Source organism: Nipponia nippon, unplaced genomic scaffold (genome assembly GCF_047370975.1).
Source record: "Nipponia nippon isolate SJK-2023a ecotype South Korea unplaced genomic scaffold, ASM4737097v1 scaffold_11, whole genome shotgun sequence".
In the NCBI taxonomy this organism is placed as follows: domain Eukaryota; kingdom Metazoa; phylum Chordata; class Aves; order Pelecaniformes; family Threskiornithidae; genus Nipponia; species Nipponia nippon.
The window spans coordinates 11,809,331-11,826,997 of NW_028262302.1; the positions used below are offsets into that span (position 1 = coordinate 11,809,331).

Sequence of the window (17,667 nt, forward strand, 5' to 3'; positions counted from 1 at the left end):
ATTGAAGTTGAACTATTAAGCAGCAATCTTAGACTGAATAGGAAATGGGCAGCTTATGCTGGAGACATTGTGCATCCCAGTGCAGCTTTATAGATCTCTGCAGCGAGACATTAGCGTGCACCTCAGCTCAGCACAAAACCTGTCTGATCTCTTGCCAGCAAATGCTACCATTTATTGCTCCCACTACAAGAGCAATCACGTTAGAAGGGAATACGGACATCCTTAATAGGATTTGCTGTTTGTCATTGCTGCGTGCTCTTTCAAATGACTCGGTTAACTCTGTATAATCAAGCTAAGAGGCTACAGAGCCGCTCCTGTACAATCTCAGATTGGCTGACGTACATGAAGCTTCCCAAAACCTTGGAAGAAGCAGCAGCAGCAGCAGGGAAACATTTTCCCTTTTCTTACAGCTCTGCTGCTATGCCAGCAGGGAAGAAACCTGCCGCAACCGGGAGCGGGACTGATTCACACCTCACAGGCATGCCTTTCAGCTGCATCACCTGCTGTCATGTTTTCTAACCCTTCCTAAGCCTAGCGTTCTTGGAAAATGACAGTGTCTGTAATTAGCTAAACAACATTTGCTTTTTAGCAACAATGAAGTCTTGTAAAGTCTTGTATTCTCTATAGGCATTTTAATTAAATTATTGTTTATGGAAAACAGCAAGAGAGATGACTGCATTTCCCAGCAGGAACTGAACAAAGGAAGCCAAGCTAAACCTGGACCGTTCTTTGCTTTTCCCCATATTATTTGGGTACACATGCGCAGAGTTTGGTTTGGGCTTTTTGTTGGTGGTGGTTTTTGCTGGTTTGGGTTTTTTTTTTAATAGACATTTTAGTGTTATCATCTTCTCTTAGACCATCAAGGGTTCCCAGACCATGACTGCACAACATTAGCCTAGTGTACTAGGTTCTGTTTTCTCTTGCAAACCCTCGAGTTCATACTGTACTGAGCCATCCTCTACTAGAGTTCTGCATTTTGAAATGTATCCATGAGCACAGTAAAACCAAAATGACTGCTTTCCTGCTCTAAGTGAAGTTTTAACTCTCAGTCAGGTACACTTGATACCAACAGAAAAGGCATTTTAAAAAAAAAAAAAAAAGTCCAACACTCGAACAAATACTTTCAGGTTACTTTTGTCTCCACTTGCCAGAGAGATGTCTAGGTTTGGCCTGGGGTGTACAAAAGTAAAGGACAGGTTTAATACACTAGTTGCAAAGTTACTTGGAGCGCCCTGACAAAATTGATGTTTGGGTTCTGCAGCTGTTTCTAACCTTATCCGAATATAATTCCTTGAGGGGAAAAATATACTGTCTTACAGTTGTTTGTCTCAGCCACTATGAAAACCACACAGAAGTATCTTGGCACACAGTGAAAGCTTGGCAACACCGCTGCAACACACTTTTTCCTCTGCTCAATTGCTAGTAGGTGTTTGGGGTTTTTTTAAAACACAAGTTCTAGAAACAACGCCTTTATTGTTTCAGTGGCACTTGAGCATAAATGGAAGGAACATATCTAGTCGCAAGAGGAACTTGCTCATGCTGACTTTTCATGCATAACCAATACAGGCAGGATGATTGCTAAGGTTCCAGCCACACACAAAAAGCATTTAACCTTTACCTAAGATATCATTGTTAAGAAAATGGATAATCATTTGCATTTTATTTCTGTTTCAGCAAGCCCTGACATTAATTGGCGCATGATATTTCTTCTCATCAAGTATCAAAGTATAATATGCTCAAAACCTTAAAAAAGCTACCTGATGATTCCACTACAAGCCTAGCAAGTCTTTTAAAATTAGGGTTTGGTTTTGTTTTTTTTTTTTTACAATCTTCCCCACCTCCAGGATGTGCTAGACTTGTATGAATGTAGTAATTACAAGGGGGTTTAAAAAAAGAAAAAACAAAAAAAACCCGAAAAAAAACCCCAAGCATCAAAGTGAGAATAATAAGGTCTCCAAGCACTGTCCCTCTTTGGCCATGCTGCTGAAATCATCAAAGACAGCAATAGTTATGGTAGTTATTTTCACAATATGCACACCACGCCAGAAAACGGACTCTGGATAGAAAGTTCCTTCAATAAGGAAAGAGCACATCACTACAACTCCAAATCAAATCCTGAACTAGAAAATTACTTCTGATACAGCGAAACCAGGAGGCGGCTGCAAAAGGATCCACCATCAGTAGCCTAAAGTAACAGTCTCTCCTGTAATTTTAAAGCAAAGGAGTCCTGGTCTTTTGCAGGAATTTGAAAATCCCAAGCGTTGCTCATCGTGTCTAACCTCAAAGGTGGGGTGGCAGAAAAGGGGCACAATTGATTTCGATGCAGGGTTTGTGGAGGTGGTAGCACATACGTGGCTACTGGAAGACAGTGTTTCCAGGGTAATTCGTATCTACCAGCATGACGGCCTGAAAAACACAACTAGCTCTACGGAATTTCTCCCCCCTTTTTAAAAGTTGAACCCTTAAAGTTTGGGGCGGGGGGGGGGGGGAGGGGGGAGCACACTGGAAGCCAGATTCAACGGGATATTCAAAGTAAAGAAGTCTCATTTAAATTTTAAAAGTACATCTGTATAGCACTGTCTGTTTCCATACCTAGAAAGAGACTTTCAGCTAAATCTCATGAGACCTTAGTACTCAGCAGTTTTGCATGACTGGCCCTCAAAAACAATCTAATTCCCTTAACTAAATTAAAAAAAAAAAAAAAAACAAAACCAAAACACAAAACCAAAACCAGAAAGAAGCAAAATGTACATTGAGCGCAATAAAAAATTGTTTTATCAACAGCACAAGTCCTAATGCATATGGATTTTGAGATATTTGTTAATGAGGACTGTTTGGCTATTCAGAGTGTCAGAAAAACTCTTCCAACCCAATTAAGCTAATGCCAACCATATTTATCAGGAATGACAATGGAAAAAATGTCAGCTTTCTTACTGGAGAAAACAGAGACCCATTTACAGAAGCATTCTGCACAAATAAAGGGTTTTTAAGTGTTTTATTTATCCATTTGGAATGATTAGTATTTATAATCAACAACATAAATCCACTCCTCATTGAAAGACCTGACAGCTTGTTATTGCCAAACATATTACGGCCTGCTGAAGGGTGAAGAATTACAGACTACGTAAAGATGAATAACATCATATCACCATTAAATCACTTATTCTGTTCATAACAGTTTAATCCTCTAACATTATAAATTAAGATTAGAAAAAAAAAAAAAAATCAACACTTCCAGTGATAAAATACATTGCATTTAGTACACAATATACCAGTACAGTTTATTACCCTAGTGCATTAAAAGGTAAAAAAACTGGACAGCTCCTTTGGAATAACTGCACCATTGCTGCTCGCTCTTGTACACAAACACTGCTCGCAACCACACAAGCTACCAGGAAGTCTCCAGGAAGTATCCTACTAGGAAAAGCCATCACAGCTAAAATAAGTTTACTCTAAGAACTACTTCTGTACTCATATTACTTGAATATGAGGACCTAAAATTATAATCCTTCACATCTGGAATTACCAGTGACATCCCTTCTGAAATCAAGCAAGTAATGAACAGACTTGCATCCGTACTTCAACCACCAAATGAAACTGAAGTGGAAAAACGGCTTTCATTTTTCACCCAGTTAAGTAAATAATTACTCAATATTTGGAAGCCTTCTACAAGGCTTCCAAAGTTTAGTGGTTTGGACCATTTTTCAAGGTTACTAGCATGCATGAAACTTGCACATATGAATGATTCATGACCAATCAATAGCAGTATCAGTACAATAGCTAAAAGGTAAAACATTTTTGCTTATTAGAGATGGAATTTTGAGATCTCTTCTCCAAAAGCTAATTTGGAAGATAACCTTTATAAAAATTTTCCAATAATGATTTGTATTACATTAACTCTATGTTAGATGACAATTTCAAAGACTGAAGTTAACACTTACTGGAATCAGCCTTCAAAATAAAGTGGATCAGAATAATAATCTGTATAAATTGAAGTATACTGCAAATCTGTTTCTGGATTGAGGATGAGATATTGGCTGCTACAGATAGCCTCCTACAGCTATTAGTGCCCTATCAAGTCTGTGGAACTACTTGCTTGTCAATTAAATAGGATGTGAATGTGAAAAGTAGATGGACACAGGAGGCATGCTTCATTATGGCGCTAGACATCATCTCCATTCAAACCGACCAACAGCAAACAAGCAAAATTCAGAAGCCGACTGAATTTGGAATGTGTGTGATGAAAATCCCATTCAGTACCTCATTACATTCTCAATGAATTTTTTTTTTTGTAGCACAGTAACTTGGAAAAAAACCAATGAAGCAACAGCAAAACAGAATCCCTCCTTTCCCAAGGATCTGAAATTCCCTCTGAATTTTACTCCATGATGCCTAGGAAAAGTTTAAAAACAGACACTATTGTGTCAGTACCACTGCCTGGCACACTAAACAATTCTGTTTGCATCCACCTGCTGTCACTTACCTTATGAATAGATTGCAAGCTCTTATGGGCAAAGACTATGGGTTTTTTTTAATTTTCTTTTATACCAGGATGTGATAGTATCCGTATCTCCTCTGTGCTACAGTAATATAATAAGCCAAATAATATTGTTATGCTTTAATTATTTTCTGCTCTATGCTTTAGATCCATTGAAAGTGAGAGATGGTTGCCCAAGTTTCTAGGAACAAAAGGCCAGTTTTTCCACATGTGACCTGACATGAAAGTAAGCACTCTGCTTGCCAACATCCACAAGCAAAGTTTTTATTCTTTGCACTATTCAAAAAAAAAAAACAACAAACCAAAAACAAACACAAAGCTATCCTTAACAAACTGCAAATTATGGTATCTTTTCATCCATTTCAACCCCTTCATTGGAAAGAGGAGGTAGTTTAGAAGTAAGGCACATCCTGCACTGCCTGATCAGCCATAAGGCACATTTCCATTCCGCTGAAAATATGATCTGTTTTAAGGCTGGCAATGAAAGTTGGAAGAAGTAATCAGGAAGAAGTAATCAAATGCACTTGGAGTACTGTAATGTCTAGCCTCAGACTGTAGCAGCAACACAGACAAAACATCTTTTTTTTTTTACTATAGAAAAACTAGGTACTTCATCCAAATGAAATTTGAGAATGACAGAACTACAAAAGTATGGGGCCACTGGCTCATAAGGCTTACTGGCATTTAATTCTTTCTTTCAGAGTGAAAGGAATGGACACAATCATGTAAGTGTTAAAAATGCAGCTTGAGATGCCTCTGTCTTCTGTTAACTTCTAAAGTTATCTTAAAAGTGAGCTGGGAAGTTAAGATGTTGTTATTAAGACAGATTTAAATCCATGATTTTGTTTTCATCATTACCTTGAACTAAAATTTACCCCCCAAAATCAAAGGACAAAAATCCCATAGCAACCAGGGGATAAAGTTACAGTCATGTTGATACCTACTCAAGTAAACCTGTAACAAATAATAAGGACAGAATTCAGATTCCTTGCCAACAGATCAGTCTCAGCATAGCATTAAGTTGTTCTCAAAGTTTGAACTGGCTCCTATTCAAAGTAATATGAGAACTGGGATCTCCAAATGCAAAAGTCGTCTCAGCTAGCTTCAACATGAAAGTTGTCAAACTGTGCAAACTCAAACGAGCGAGTCCCAATAGCAGCCCAGCCGTTACTTGGTTTAGAAATGGTGACATTCTCCCAGAGTGGATAACCATTTAACAGTCCTGAGGCAGAAGTGCCCTGTCAAAAAAAGGAAAAAGCTTTGTAAAATCCAGTAATTGTGTTGACACTGAGCCTGCTCACATGGGAGAAGAGACAAAGCAGAAAGATTTCAAGTCAACTTTCAACTACATTTCACACATTTTCCATGCAGAGGCGCTTCTAAATATTGCATAGAATCCTCCAGTGCCTATCAGCTCTGTGCAACAGATCTACTGCCTTTACAGTGAATATATAAAAGGCCTATCTCGCCCTAGTTCACATCTTTGCAAACTCAGTGCAGAATCTGAAAGGTAAACTGGTTTTCCTCTTCCACTTGCGCCAGGCTCCCTCAAACAGGCCAACTGTCTTACGGGGATATGATACAGCTTCCACTGATTCTGCAGAATTAGGCAAAAGTCACAAGGAAAGATAGATCTATTTTAGTCATCAAGCTGACAGGAAGAGGGCACAGCAGAACTTTCAAGAATCAAGTTGCCATTAAAAAAATTAAAAACAGTTTCAGGAAAAGTTACAATTTATCTTCCAGTGTTCCACTAAACAGTATTTAGGAAAAAAAAAGTATTTCAGTTTACTTGTATTTCTTAATCTGAAAGACAATTACAGACACAGGTAAAAGCAAAGAATGCCTTTCAAGAAGGAGTCAGCGTGAGAATTCTTTAAAGAGGGCTCTGCACTTCTGTCATTACATCAAAGGCATATTTGGTACAAAATACTCTAACAGCATAGATGGAAGTTTTAAAGATCATCATTTTAAAATTACCTCCACTGTTTTGTGTTTTAAATAATTTATGTTCATCTTCAGCACCCCACTCAGGTTAGCAAATGTCTTGGCCCATTTTACAGATGGCAATCACTGTCATAAGTGTGGGTGCACAAAAGCCAAAACTAAACTACATCCATTCCAGTGAATGCCTCAGGTACGAGCCTCCCTTTGTCTCCCAATGTGAAGCAAAAAAGACAAAAAACAGTTTCCAATACTCACTGACATCTTAGGATGAGGGAAAGACAGCGCATAATTTTAAAAGAGAGTTTGCTTCAGTAGAAGATCTCCCCAGCTGGGATTCAAGCTTCCCCATGTTTCAGGCCACATTGCAGTTGCAAGGGTTACATTAGGCAAAGTGATTAGGCATGCAGCAGAGGAACTTAAAGCCTTTTAGTTACTTGCACCAATGTCACACCCAGCTAAGTGTACAGGTATATTTAAAGTAGAGCTTGGGACTACTTTCCTCACCCAGTGACTATGGCCAAAAGCGGCGGAGTAGGGGGGAAGGCAAAAATGTGGACAGGCTTCTCATTAACTGTGGCCTGTTTTTACAGCAACGCTATGCCCATGGTTTTTCAGTATAGGAAAGAAGGATGCCAGCTCATCTGAGTTCCCCAGTCCTTAACTAGCTCCACATACAAGGCCTTCGCACACAAAGGGAATTGGTGGGAGCCAGATTTGTAAAACAGGCTAGTTTAGTAGTTTACTGACAGTCTTCAGAACAGGAAGTCAGGTCATGATCTTTTCATTAGATTAAACAAAAAAGATTTGCCTCTCTAGCCCTCCTATCTCCAGCTTTCAACTCATCTTTCCAGTTATTTTCTATACCCTCTCCAGTTTCTCAAGATCTCTTTAAAAATACAGGCAGCAGAACTTGGTACGGTATTTTAATATCAATTTAAAATAACAGAGATATTATTTATGTTTTAGATAGGGCAAACTAGTGTAAGTAGACAGTCAACAGTATACCATAGTTTTGTCTAAACCATTTAGGAGTGGAAGTTTCATAACAGGTTTTCTAGCATTTTGCTTGTGTCCTTACCTGAATGTTGAGAGTAAGTGTGTGCCACACATTATCCCGGACACCAGAAAGTCCTTTCATTAATATTTCTTCTCCAGCTGCAAAACACGCTTAAGGTTAGCAAAGTATTACTTCACCCCTTTGTTGAGACTGATAAATAGCAAGCCAGCAAAAGGAAAATAATACCTATTTTTCAGAAGTGTTCAGGACTGACATCTTACCAATTTCAGCTGCAGCATGGGAGCCTTAACACGCAAACCTGGACTCTACATTATCAGTGCATTCTCCTGTTTTTTCACTGAAATCTCCAATGCTCTTGGGAATTTGGCCTGAGATAAGGATTCCCTCTATTGAGAGTATGGGTTCACAAAGTGTGACAGTAGCTATTGCTCTGCTTGTTCTACAGATCTCCTTGTTTATGTATTGGAACTTTTTTAAATCAGAGGGTTGCCACATCATCATGTTGCTTAGTTCTAGTCAAAATTTAAGGTAAGCAAAAATTGGGTGTGACTGACACCTGGATGGAAGACTTGAAAAAAAATTCAGCAGACAGGTTTAGCTGCAAGTTAATTTAATATTCAGGCTCCCTTCTAGAAAAATGTAAAGATCACTGAAAATAGCTGTACAGAAAAAAATTATCATATTGTGTAACAAGTGTCTCAGTCTGAAATAATGAGGTGGTTATCAAAATCCTCTCACTTCACCTAGGAAAAATTATTTTTACAGCCTGAGAAACCAATTGGGTAATGTTATGTCTTACTAAAAGTAAATACTGGCGTCAATCCTAAACATGAGTATGTTTTTACATACAGCTGAAATTTAAGTTGTTATGGAGTTACACATTGGAAAGTTTCCCTAGGGAGCACCAGTATGTTAAGAGAAGCTAATGTAAAGCCTTCTTTACACAACGCATCCATGGTTAAAAAGGAAAAAAAAAAACAAACAAAACACAAAAAAACCCAAAATTAGGAGAAATGAGAAACTACAGCTACCAAGTAGATGAGACTATTTTTAAGGTCCAGTACAGTGTGAAACAGGTCATTATAGGCTGTCTTCATATCAGATATACTGTAGATCTAGAAGTTGCATTTGACTTATCAGGAACTATGAAAATTGTAATTTATACTTATGAAGTGATAGGAAGCGAATTTAAACAACAAAACCTGCCACTATTTCAAAGCAAATTAAAAAGAACTTTTAGCTATTGATGAAGTATTATGACATATTCTCTTTCATGTGCCTGTCAAGTGCTCTATAGATGAGCACATATGAATGTTAGCATCACAAGTAGAATATGCTCTCACTCCACTGAGCTAGACTAAGAGTAGAATGCCTAATTTGTGGAAACAGTAGGCCACTCATCACCATCACCTAAGCCAGATGCACATACGTTGACTTGCACTGCTCTGCAAGACAGGCCACTGCGTTTCAAGCAGGATTTGATTTTTAGGTGTAGTATAAGAATACAGATCAAACCTGTCTGTAATTAATATTGTATCACAGTATTTATGAAAAGCAAAACAATTTACAGTTGCTAGTCTAACACAGGTTTTGTCAGCAGAAAAAAAAAAAAAAATCCAGAAGGCTGAGACTGAAAAGTGGACCAGCTAGTAGCCTTCAGATGCTCTCTTCACATACAAAATGTGGCCATCATTAGAGCACAATGGGTTAAATTCATAGTGATGACAACTGAATTACAAACTCTGAATGTTAGCCATTTTTAGCAAGGCTATCAAAATGACATGTCCATATGTCAGCAACCACTTTAGGAAAGAGCTGCTTACCTAGGTCACCAGTGACTCTGTAGGTGCCATCTGCAAAAACCCAGAAGAAAACTCCTTTGGTACGTCGAACATATATCCCACCATTGTCGACTCTTCCTGCAATAAACACGCCCCCATCACGTTGGTTTTCTATGTAGATGTCACAAGTGACTGTCATGTTTACCCTATAAGAGAAGTTTAGTGTTTTAACAAGCAAGGAATCGATTTTTTTGAGCAGACAGTAGGTAGAACAGTATTTCCTATGTAGTACAGAAACCTTTTTGAGGAAAGATTTGGCAATCCTAATTGTGACTTACAGGTGCAAGATGCACAGGACTTGTCTAGACTGGTTGTTTCCCACCTGTGAGTCCATAGATTTTCTTAGGAGGAGCAATTCTTCTCAGAAACCAACAACAAAATGAAGCGTATTGTCAGCAACTTTCAATTAATTATTAAAAAACAAACAAACAAACAAACAAACAAAACAAAGAGAAGGTTTGCATCTCCGCAGAAAAATTTTCAGGTCTGCAAAATGAAAAGTTGCTTTTAGATAACTAAATCAAATCCAAGATTCAAGGTCATAGCACCACATCTGCTAAAATTTGATCTTCATTTCTCTAGGATTTTTAATACAGGCCAAGTCTTAAGAATTCCAGACCTCTTGCCCAAAAGCTGAAACAATCTTTTTCGAACAAAATGTTCAAATAGGTTGAAAGTATTTGATTTTCCTGAGGTGATACTTCAGCTCAACAGTAAAGCACCGTGTCATACACCTAATGACATATGTAAAGGAGAATAAAGCAAAGGAATACCAGAACAATCAAATGGCACCTTGAAAATGTACGTAAATTCCCCTGCCCTGAAGCTGCGCTACAAGCCTCCTTATTAAGAAAAATTAAAAGCATTCTTTACTTCTGTTAATGTACATTGAAATTAAAAATCTACATCCCATGTCTGAAAGGACTTGCAATATGGATACGGCCAGAAGGTTGCATATTGAGGAAGTTTCTAATTATCTATAATTATTTACAGAATGTGAAAAGACTCTCTATGACATCAGCTCAGCTAATAACTAAATCATAAAGAATATTTATTTTAGCAACTCTTCTCCCCACCTCTTACATAACAGTAAGAACGATCTGGGATTTCATTCTAATGTAAGGCTATTAGAAGTATCAGATTCTTGGATACATATTCATTACACAAACAAGATTTCTTTCTTGCCTCCCTATGTATTAACCAAGACACCCCCCGCATCTTGCTTGAGCCATTGTAAAGAGATCGGAAGCAATGTAGACTGAGTTAAATAGTAATATTTTCAGGAAACAGCTACGTTCAATAAAACAGAGCAAAACACAAACCCAGCAGTAGAAACAAAAAGCTTTCACAAGCACAAGATTAAAAGTCAAACTAAAACCCACTAAATAATCCTGAAATTTAATCATAATAAATTGCCATTGATGACTGAAGTCAAATATCATTCCACAGAGAAATTCAATGCAAGATTGGTTCAGTATTTTAATAGTATGCACTAATGGTTGAAAACATCTACCTAGGACAAGATGAGCCTTAAACTGAGGGTGAAGCAAACAAATCAGAGGGCCTGAAATTGAAGACTATCCTTATGAAAAGTTACAGGTCAGTAAAACTTGAATAGTCAGCTGAATATTCAGGAACCAAGCTTGGTTCTGAAAACAAGATGAAAATTCAGAAAGAAATGGAACCAAAATGAAATAATGGAAGTTTTTAGGAATCTCAGTACAGTAACTTACTCTCAGTACAGAATCTCAGTACAGTAATTTAAGAATACATCCTGTGTAGCTGCTATAGGGACCACTGAATATGATCTACTCAATGAGGGAAAGTTGATTACAGGGGGAATAAGAGACTTCGCATTAACAGAGGACTGCAGAAGAAAACATCAGATAACTGAAGAACAACCTCTAGCTACAACATGGTGGTATTCTTCCAGGCTTCAGAGCAAAGTGATTCAATCACTTGTCCAGGCCAGAAATTAGAAGCGTGAAACATGTTCTGAAAAAGCAGTTGGGGGATCAATGATCCAATCAAAGTGAAAAAACCTGACAGAACAGCTATTTTAAAGAACATATCAAAACAATTTAAGCTAGACTTCCAAACAGAAGAAAAAGTTTTAAGCATAAAGTTTATTATTACTTACTATTACTAAACCAATTAGTTAACAGGCTCTTTTCCAAATGCTTTTTAATTTAAAATAAACATTATGCTAAAATATGCTTCTTGATTCCAAATTACTATCATTATAGCTCCTAGAAAGAATTGCAATCATAACCACACTCTTATCAAACCAGTAAATCTCAGTTATGTTTACCCAGAAATAAAAGTTTTAAATAGCAGTTGAATCAAATCCACGCAATTCTAGGAACTGCTCAGAAGATGGCAGTCTGCAACAAATATAACTGAATTAACTCCCAGACTATTTCATTGATATGAGATTGATCAAATCACTAACAATCAAGCAAGACAACTCAAAATTAAGTAATCTAAACTGAATCAGTTTTTTTGTCCCATTTAAAAACATATGAAACTCAGTGCACACTTTGAATTAGGATTTTGACTTGGTCTTTCTAGTACGCCAACCCAGATCCATTATTCTGAAAAATCAGCTTGAATAAATATGCCCAGCAGGACATTAGGAAAAAAAATTCCAAGGCAGTGCAGCAGTGGGCCAAGCTACCATGAGATGTGGTGGACTCTCCATCCTTGGATGTTTTTAAGACTCATTTAGACAAAGAGACAGTTGATCTCTTAGAGTTGGCAACAGCCCTGAGCATGGCTCAATGACTTCCGGAAGTCCCTTTAAGTCATCATTTCTACATGTCTACAGAGAGTCTGAATGCAAAAGCCCTCTGTCCAAGAGAAATGAAGCTTGACACAGATTAACTGATCAAAACTCACACTGGTAAGGAGGACATTTCCCCAGATGTCATTAGAAAATAGTATTTACATACCACTGAAAATTTCCTATGAGACTGATGGTCTGGTCTGCATCAGAAACCCAGGTGATGGGTCGCTGAACCACCACCTGGCGGAGTGTGAACACATGGTCTCCTGGGTCAGAAGCATTTATGAAGTATTCAAATACACCTGTCTGATCTGCAAAATTTGGGGCTTCACTGAAAGGTGGATTACCTGTTCAGAAAATAAAATACATATCAATGCCAAAACATTATTTTTCTTCTGTGTACTCCTGTTTTCAGAAATTTCCTCTGAAAATATTCTCCACAACTTTAACTTACTCTATGAAATCACAGTCTCCAAAACTGAAGTTTTGGGAGTTGAATGGTGATTTTAGTTTTGGTTTTGTTTTTACACAGACCTGTCTTTGCAAACACCTAAACAAAGCAAATTACCTTCTTTCCTATTTTCCTTCCAAAAAATAGTTTGCTATAGTTATGAGCTATATCATTTGCATCAAGAATTTTAAAGCTGTTAGCAACCACACAGTTAAGACGTAGAATTAAATACACCTCATTGCAAGTGATGTATACAGGTGTAAGTTGTTGGAGAAGCAGGTATAAATAAACAAAAACAAAACACACATTCAGACTACTTCATGTTGCTTACATTAGAGGACTCAAACAACATAATTGTTACTGCCTTTCTATATCCATGTGTGAATTAAGTTTTTGGATAAGAGAATTCTGACTTACGAATATTGAAATCATCTTTGTAATTTGAAGGAAAGGGCTGAGGTGGTGGAGGCTCTGGGCAACCACATTTCTTCCCTGTCTTGAGTGTGGTTAAAGTGTAGACTTCATCCACGTTCAGATCTAAAGAAAAACTTCCCTTCCACACCTGGAATTAAAGAGAGCTTAAGCTGCAAAAATCAAACAACTAAATAACAAAATACCCAAGTTCCTGAATTAGAGGAGATCCTCTAAAGTCTTGATTTAAGGCAAAAATCCTGTCTTCTTGCCTCAGCATTTAATATCTCTGAGCTATTCTGAAAACTCCTTTCCCCCAAACTCTTTATCATGTCCAAATAAGCTTGTATATAGCTAGTAAAATTGTAGCCAAACAGAGCTAACAAAACATGCCCTAATTATGCAGTTTAGGCATGAAAGTCCAGGAGTTCCAGCAAAGGGGGAAGAAACACCTGAAATTGCAGAGAGACTGTAATTAAAACTGATTGACTTACCTTTACAGGATGGAGTTGCTGGAAAAGACTAGAGTTTCCAGATTCAAAACCAAGTCTAGAATGCCACACTTGAAGGGTTTCCACCATATACTACAATGAAACACAATATAAAACTAAAAAAAACAAACCAAACCCAAAAACATAACACCAAACCTTGAATATTCACCTTGACAAATATCAGTCCTCTAAGGGTGTCTCATTTTTGTTATTTTAGAGCTGTTGATCACATTAGAGGTCACCCCTCTATTCAGCTAGCCATTACATATGACTTATCTTTTTATAGATTATACATCAATAAGCCATTGTCCTAACATGCAGTAATGATGCTTATAAAGACAGAAAGCATCGCAATCGCACATGCAACCTTTAGCTTCTTATTACCAACAACGGTATCACTTTGATACAAGTTATCTGGCTAGGAGGAACCAGGCTGAAATAATCTCCTGCCAATTTTGCTTTAATGAGACCTTTAGTTTAGTTGCTGGTTCTTTGATATTCATTTTTGAGCGAAGTACTTCACTTACAGATCTCTAAACTTCTGCGATACTATGGCACATCAACTACATTAGTTACAGATTTTAATCATATCTGACACCTACAATTTTTTTTTTAGTTACCCAGATGAACAACCAAGCAAGCAACCTAGAGTTTGGTTTGGATAAGCTGTCTGATACTTCCCCCAAAGGGAGCTGTATATCAGAAGTGATGCTCAACTACTTCTCCTTAGCAAACCATTTTATTGCCAAAAGTAATGTCCAAACTATCTCCTCCTAAATGAAAGGAAACTAATGCCACCAAAAATCAAATTCCAAATAAGCAAACGCTTTCAGCTTCCAAGAAGCAATCATCCAAATCAACTAACAAAGATTCAGTCCAGTTTACACTGTGAAAGTATTGTTCACATTTCAGAGGGAAATTCAGTTTAGCGAGATTAGGAAAAAAAAAAAACCAACTCAGAGATTCTCAGAATATCTCTTCACAGGATGGAACATCATAACCTACAGTATGCAATCAACTGCAGTTAGTCCCTTCAAAAGGAGCTGATGACAACTAGAAAGGTCATGGCCATGCCGGCCAGTCAAACTATTTCAGCATGTCAGAGCACCCAGCCTTGGAATAAATCCTAAAGAAAAATCCAATTGCATTTCTGTTCTGGGAAATTTCTCCTTCGATATACAGATGATTAGACTGGAAGGTAGTAATTCTACAAATTCATTTATGACATTATGTCTCATGGTAGAAGCAGAACTAGAATGCTTAAAACTTTGCCAGGTGTCTAACAGCCTCTCCTATTGGAGGTAAAGAACTCCAATTTCTTGCTAACCTGTGATATTTTCTTCCATGTATTTCACTAAGGACAGCAATTCATTTTACAAGACTGATCAAATGTATTCAATATTTACTTACAAATGACCCTTTGAGGTAGAAAGTTGCTCTCTGAGGTGTCACACTGAAGTGAAGCAGTGGAGGCCTGATACATTGAGAGTGATTATGAGTCTAAACAAAAAAATAAATGTAACAGAAGGAACATACATTACTGGAATGCACCACATAGCAATGTTCATGAAAAACATACAGCATAAACTGAAATTTAAAAAGCAGCATACGATCAATCTGCAACTATTTATTTCACTGTTATCTTAATGATAACTGCAATTATACCAGTTTAATAATTTTATTTTGAATACTGCTTTAAAAAAAGCACATGATTTAATTTCCTCCCAGATTGTGTTATCAAATGAAAGCTAATTTGTGATATAAAGGTGACATTCAACTAGCTATTCAAAGTTTAGATAGAAAAAAGGACCTCTGCTGGTCTCACTAAGAAAGCTACAAGCATCAAAGAACTTATTCACAGATATTAACGACATAAATCAAAACAGGTTCTTCATAACAAGACATTTCCTTTATCTTTTCTAGTTCATTGAAACTGCTGATGCACATACCATAGTTTCAATGATGATGGTAAGGTTTCCTAGGCCATCTGTCAGAGCTACAAAACTGCCACCTCCTTCTAAGTGTCCGTCTACTTGCAAGTATGACCAGCCTGGCTGTGTAAATTGCGTTGTGTGTGCTGAGACAAAACAGAACAAAAATCAGAAGAAAATACTTAAGTCAATAAAAAAATAATACCATTTGTAGTCTGAATTATATTTCTCTCATACATGCTTACACAACAAAAACTTGATTTTGGGAAGAAAGTAATGGAATTTCCAAAACAAATTCTACCTATACAAGAAGAGAGATTAAAGAATTATACTAAGGCACAATTAAAAACATCAGCTCTGTGGCAGATGAAACAGTTAAAATGATAGTGATTATTTATACAGGAAGAAAAAACTATTACACCACTGTATAAGTCAATCATGTACATGCAATATGAATATTCATCACAGAATATTCATCATAGTTTAGATTTTCCTAAAGATCGCCTTTTTTCCTTTTTTTTTTTTTTTTTTTAAATAAAGTAAAAGTTGAGCCAGAGAAAGCACAGATGGGCATCTCCATGAAGAATAACTAAATAAGTAAGGTTTTCAGCATATAAGAGAGAGTACCAAAGAAGAATATGACCTAGATCATGAAAATCCTGAGCAACACAGAAACAGGAACAACCGTTCAGTTGTTCTGAACTGTTCATATGACAGTATAGCCATTTTTTTTTACTGTTTTTACATATACAGGTAACTAGCAGAAGAATAAAAATGAAGGCAATTGCCTTGTTCCTCCTTTATGGCATTGCATTTGCTACTTGCTCTACTGAACTGTGGCAAAGCAGTAAAATATTACAGAAGAACTACAGAATAGCGAGTGAATCCATATGTCCATAGACACTATGTGAACATACTCCCCTTTCCCCATGAACAAGGAAATGCTGACTTACACAAACCAAGAATCTCAACCAGGACAAGAATATAGAGGTTCTTTGTTGCATTTTCTCAAATTGAGATGTATCAAATGTCTACTTAAGGGTTAAAAAAAGAAGAGGGAAAGGAAATAGGAAAGCACACTGACCTTTATGGGCACTTCAGAACAAAATATTTTAATAGTAACAGCTATAAAAGGCAGTAGTTTATTCATTTCCGATGTATCTAATGGTCAAGTATTAAGATTTCCCTTGCTGTTACATCTTTCTGCTTTCTATTGAAAGGAGCTTTTTTTTTTCCTTCTTCTTTTTTAAAGTACTCACAAAACTTTTCACAAAACTACTTTATTTTTGTACAAAAAATAATACACACAAAAAAACATTAAACAAATAAAGGCCTCAGAAAATACAGTTATACTCTGTGTTATATCACCAAACTTTTAACTGCAAACTTTTTACCTGTAATCCAGATAGGAGCTTCTACTTTGTAGTGGCCACTCCATGGCTCTTGCGCTGTCATTAATCCACATCGACCAAAGGGCAACTCTTCATAATAACTAGCCACCAAGTTCCATGCAATGGTTCTGGAAGGAAAACAGATTTGTTTGCTCCATTCATATGGATAGTATTAGATTAGATTATTAGATTAGGGCTGGGTTTTTTTTTTGGTTGGTTAGTTGTTGCTGGTGGTAGGGCTTTTTGGGGGGAGGGGTTTGGGGGAGCAGTTAAGTACCACTAAAAAAAAAAAAAATATCCTTCCTTTATCCATATAAGTAACAAACAGAAAACAACTCTAACCAGCCATCCTCCAGGAGTTTTTGCTATTTCAAGAAGTTGTCAGGATACTGACATGGTTAATTACTTCAGGCCTTTTGATTTGGTCTTCACTGAAAATCTTTTGCTAGAAACTTAAGACCTGTGCGCCCTAAGTATGGAAATACAGCTTAATAAAGGAGCTATGTAGAAGCAAAAGCTGGCATGCTGTTCTGCTATTGCATATAGATGAGTGCAAAGGCCTCATTCTAACGTCATTGCCATAGATTTATCACATTATATATACATTTCAGAAGAGATCCTGAAATCCTACAAAAAGGTGCTCATAAAATAAACAGCTCAAGTTGTAAACTCAACTTGCTCACATTAAACTTGTTCTGCAGAGTTTCAAACTTAGAAAAGGAACGTAGGGAACTCAAGGCAATTGGAATGGTCAGGAATTCATGTAGGAAATATTCATCTGTTAGAAAATTTCAGCTTGCAGAGAAGGAGAGAGAAGATTCATAGCGACCAGGTGACTCAAGAAACTTCCTTTTACAAGTATCTAAGTGCTTTGTGCTGTGCTCTGTTTCAAGCATTTCAGAC

At 37.0% G+C, this 17,667-nt stretch overlaps 1 protein-coding gene across 4 annotated transcripts in view; it reads right to left on the reverse strand.

Annotated features, from left to right (window-relative positions):
- Positions 1–2,980: 2,980 nt before the first annotated feature.
- The window catches only part of GALC (galactosylceramidase), a 42,599-nt gene continuing 27,912 nt past the window's right edge, over positions 2,981–17,667 (reverse strand). For 3 of the 4 annotated variants that reach the window (XM_087747460.1, XM_087747461.1, XM_087747462.1), the window contains exons 9-17: positions 16,768–16,892; positions 15,392–15,519; positions 14,853–14,942; positions 13,446–13,535; positions 12,958–13,102; positions 12,256–12,436; positions 9,287–9,450; positions 7,524–7,600; positions 2,981–5,736 (exon numbers count right to left, since the gene is read on the reverse strand). In XM_087747460.1, the coding sequence (XP_087603586.1) occupies positions 5,593–5,736; positions 7,524–7,600; positions 9,287–9,450; positions 12,256–12,436; positions 12,958–13,102; positions 13,446–13,535; positions 14,853–14,942; positions 15,392–15,519; positions 16,768–16,892 (1,144 nt within the window). In that variant the 3' untranslated portion in view covers positions 2,981–5,592. Of the gene's footprint in view, positions 5,737–7,523; positions 7,601–9,286; positions 9,451–9,502; positions 9,704–12,255; positions 12,437–12,957; positions 13,103–13,445; positions 13,536–14,852; positions 14,943–15,391; positions 15,520–16,767; positions 16,893–17,667 lie in introns of those variants that run through there. The other variant, XM_087747463.1, reaches the window with a different exon arrangement.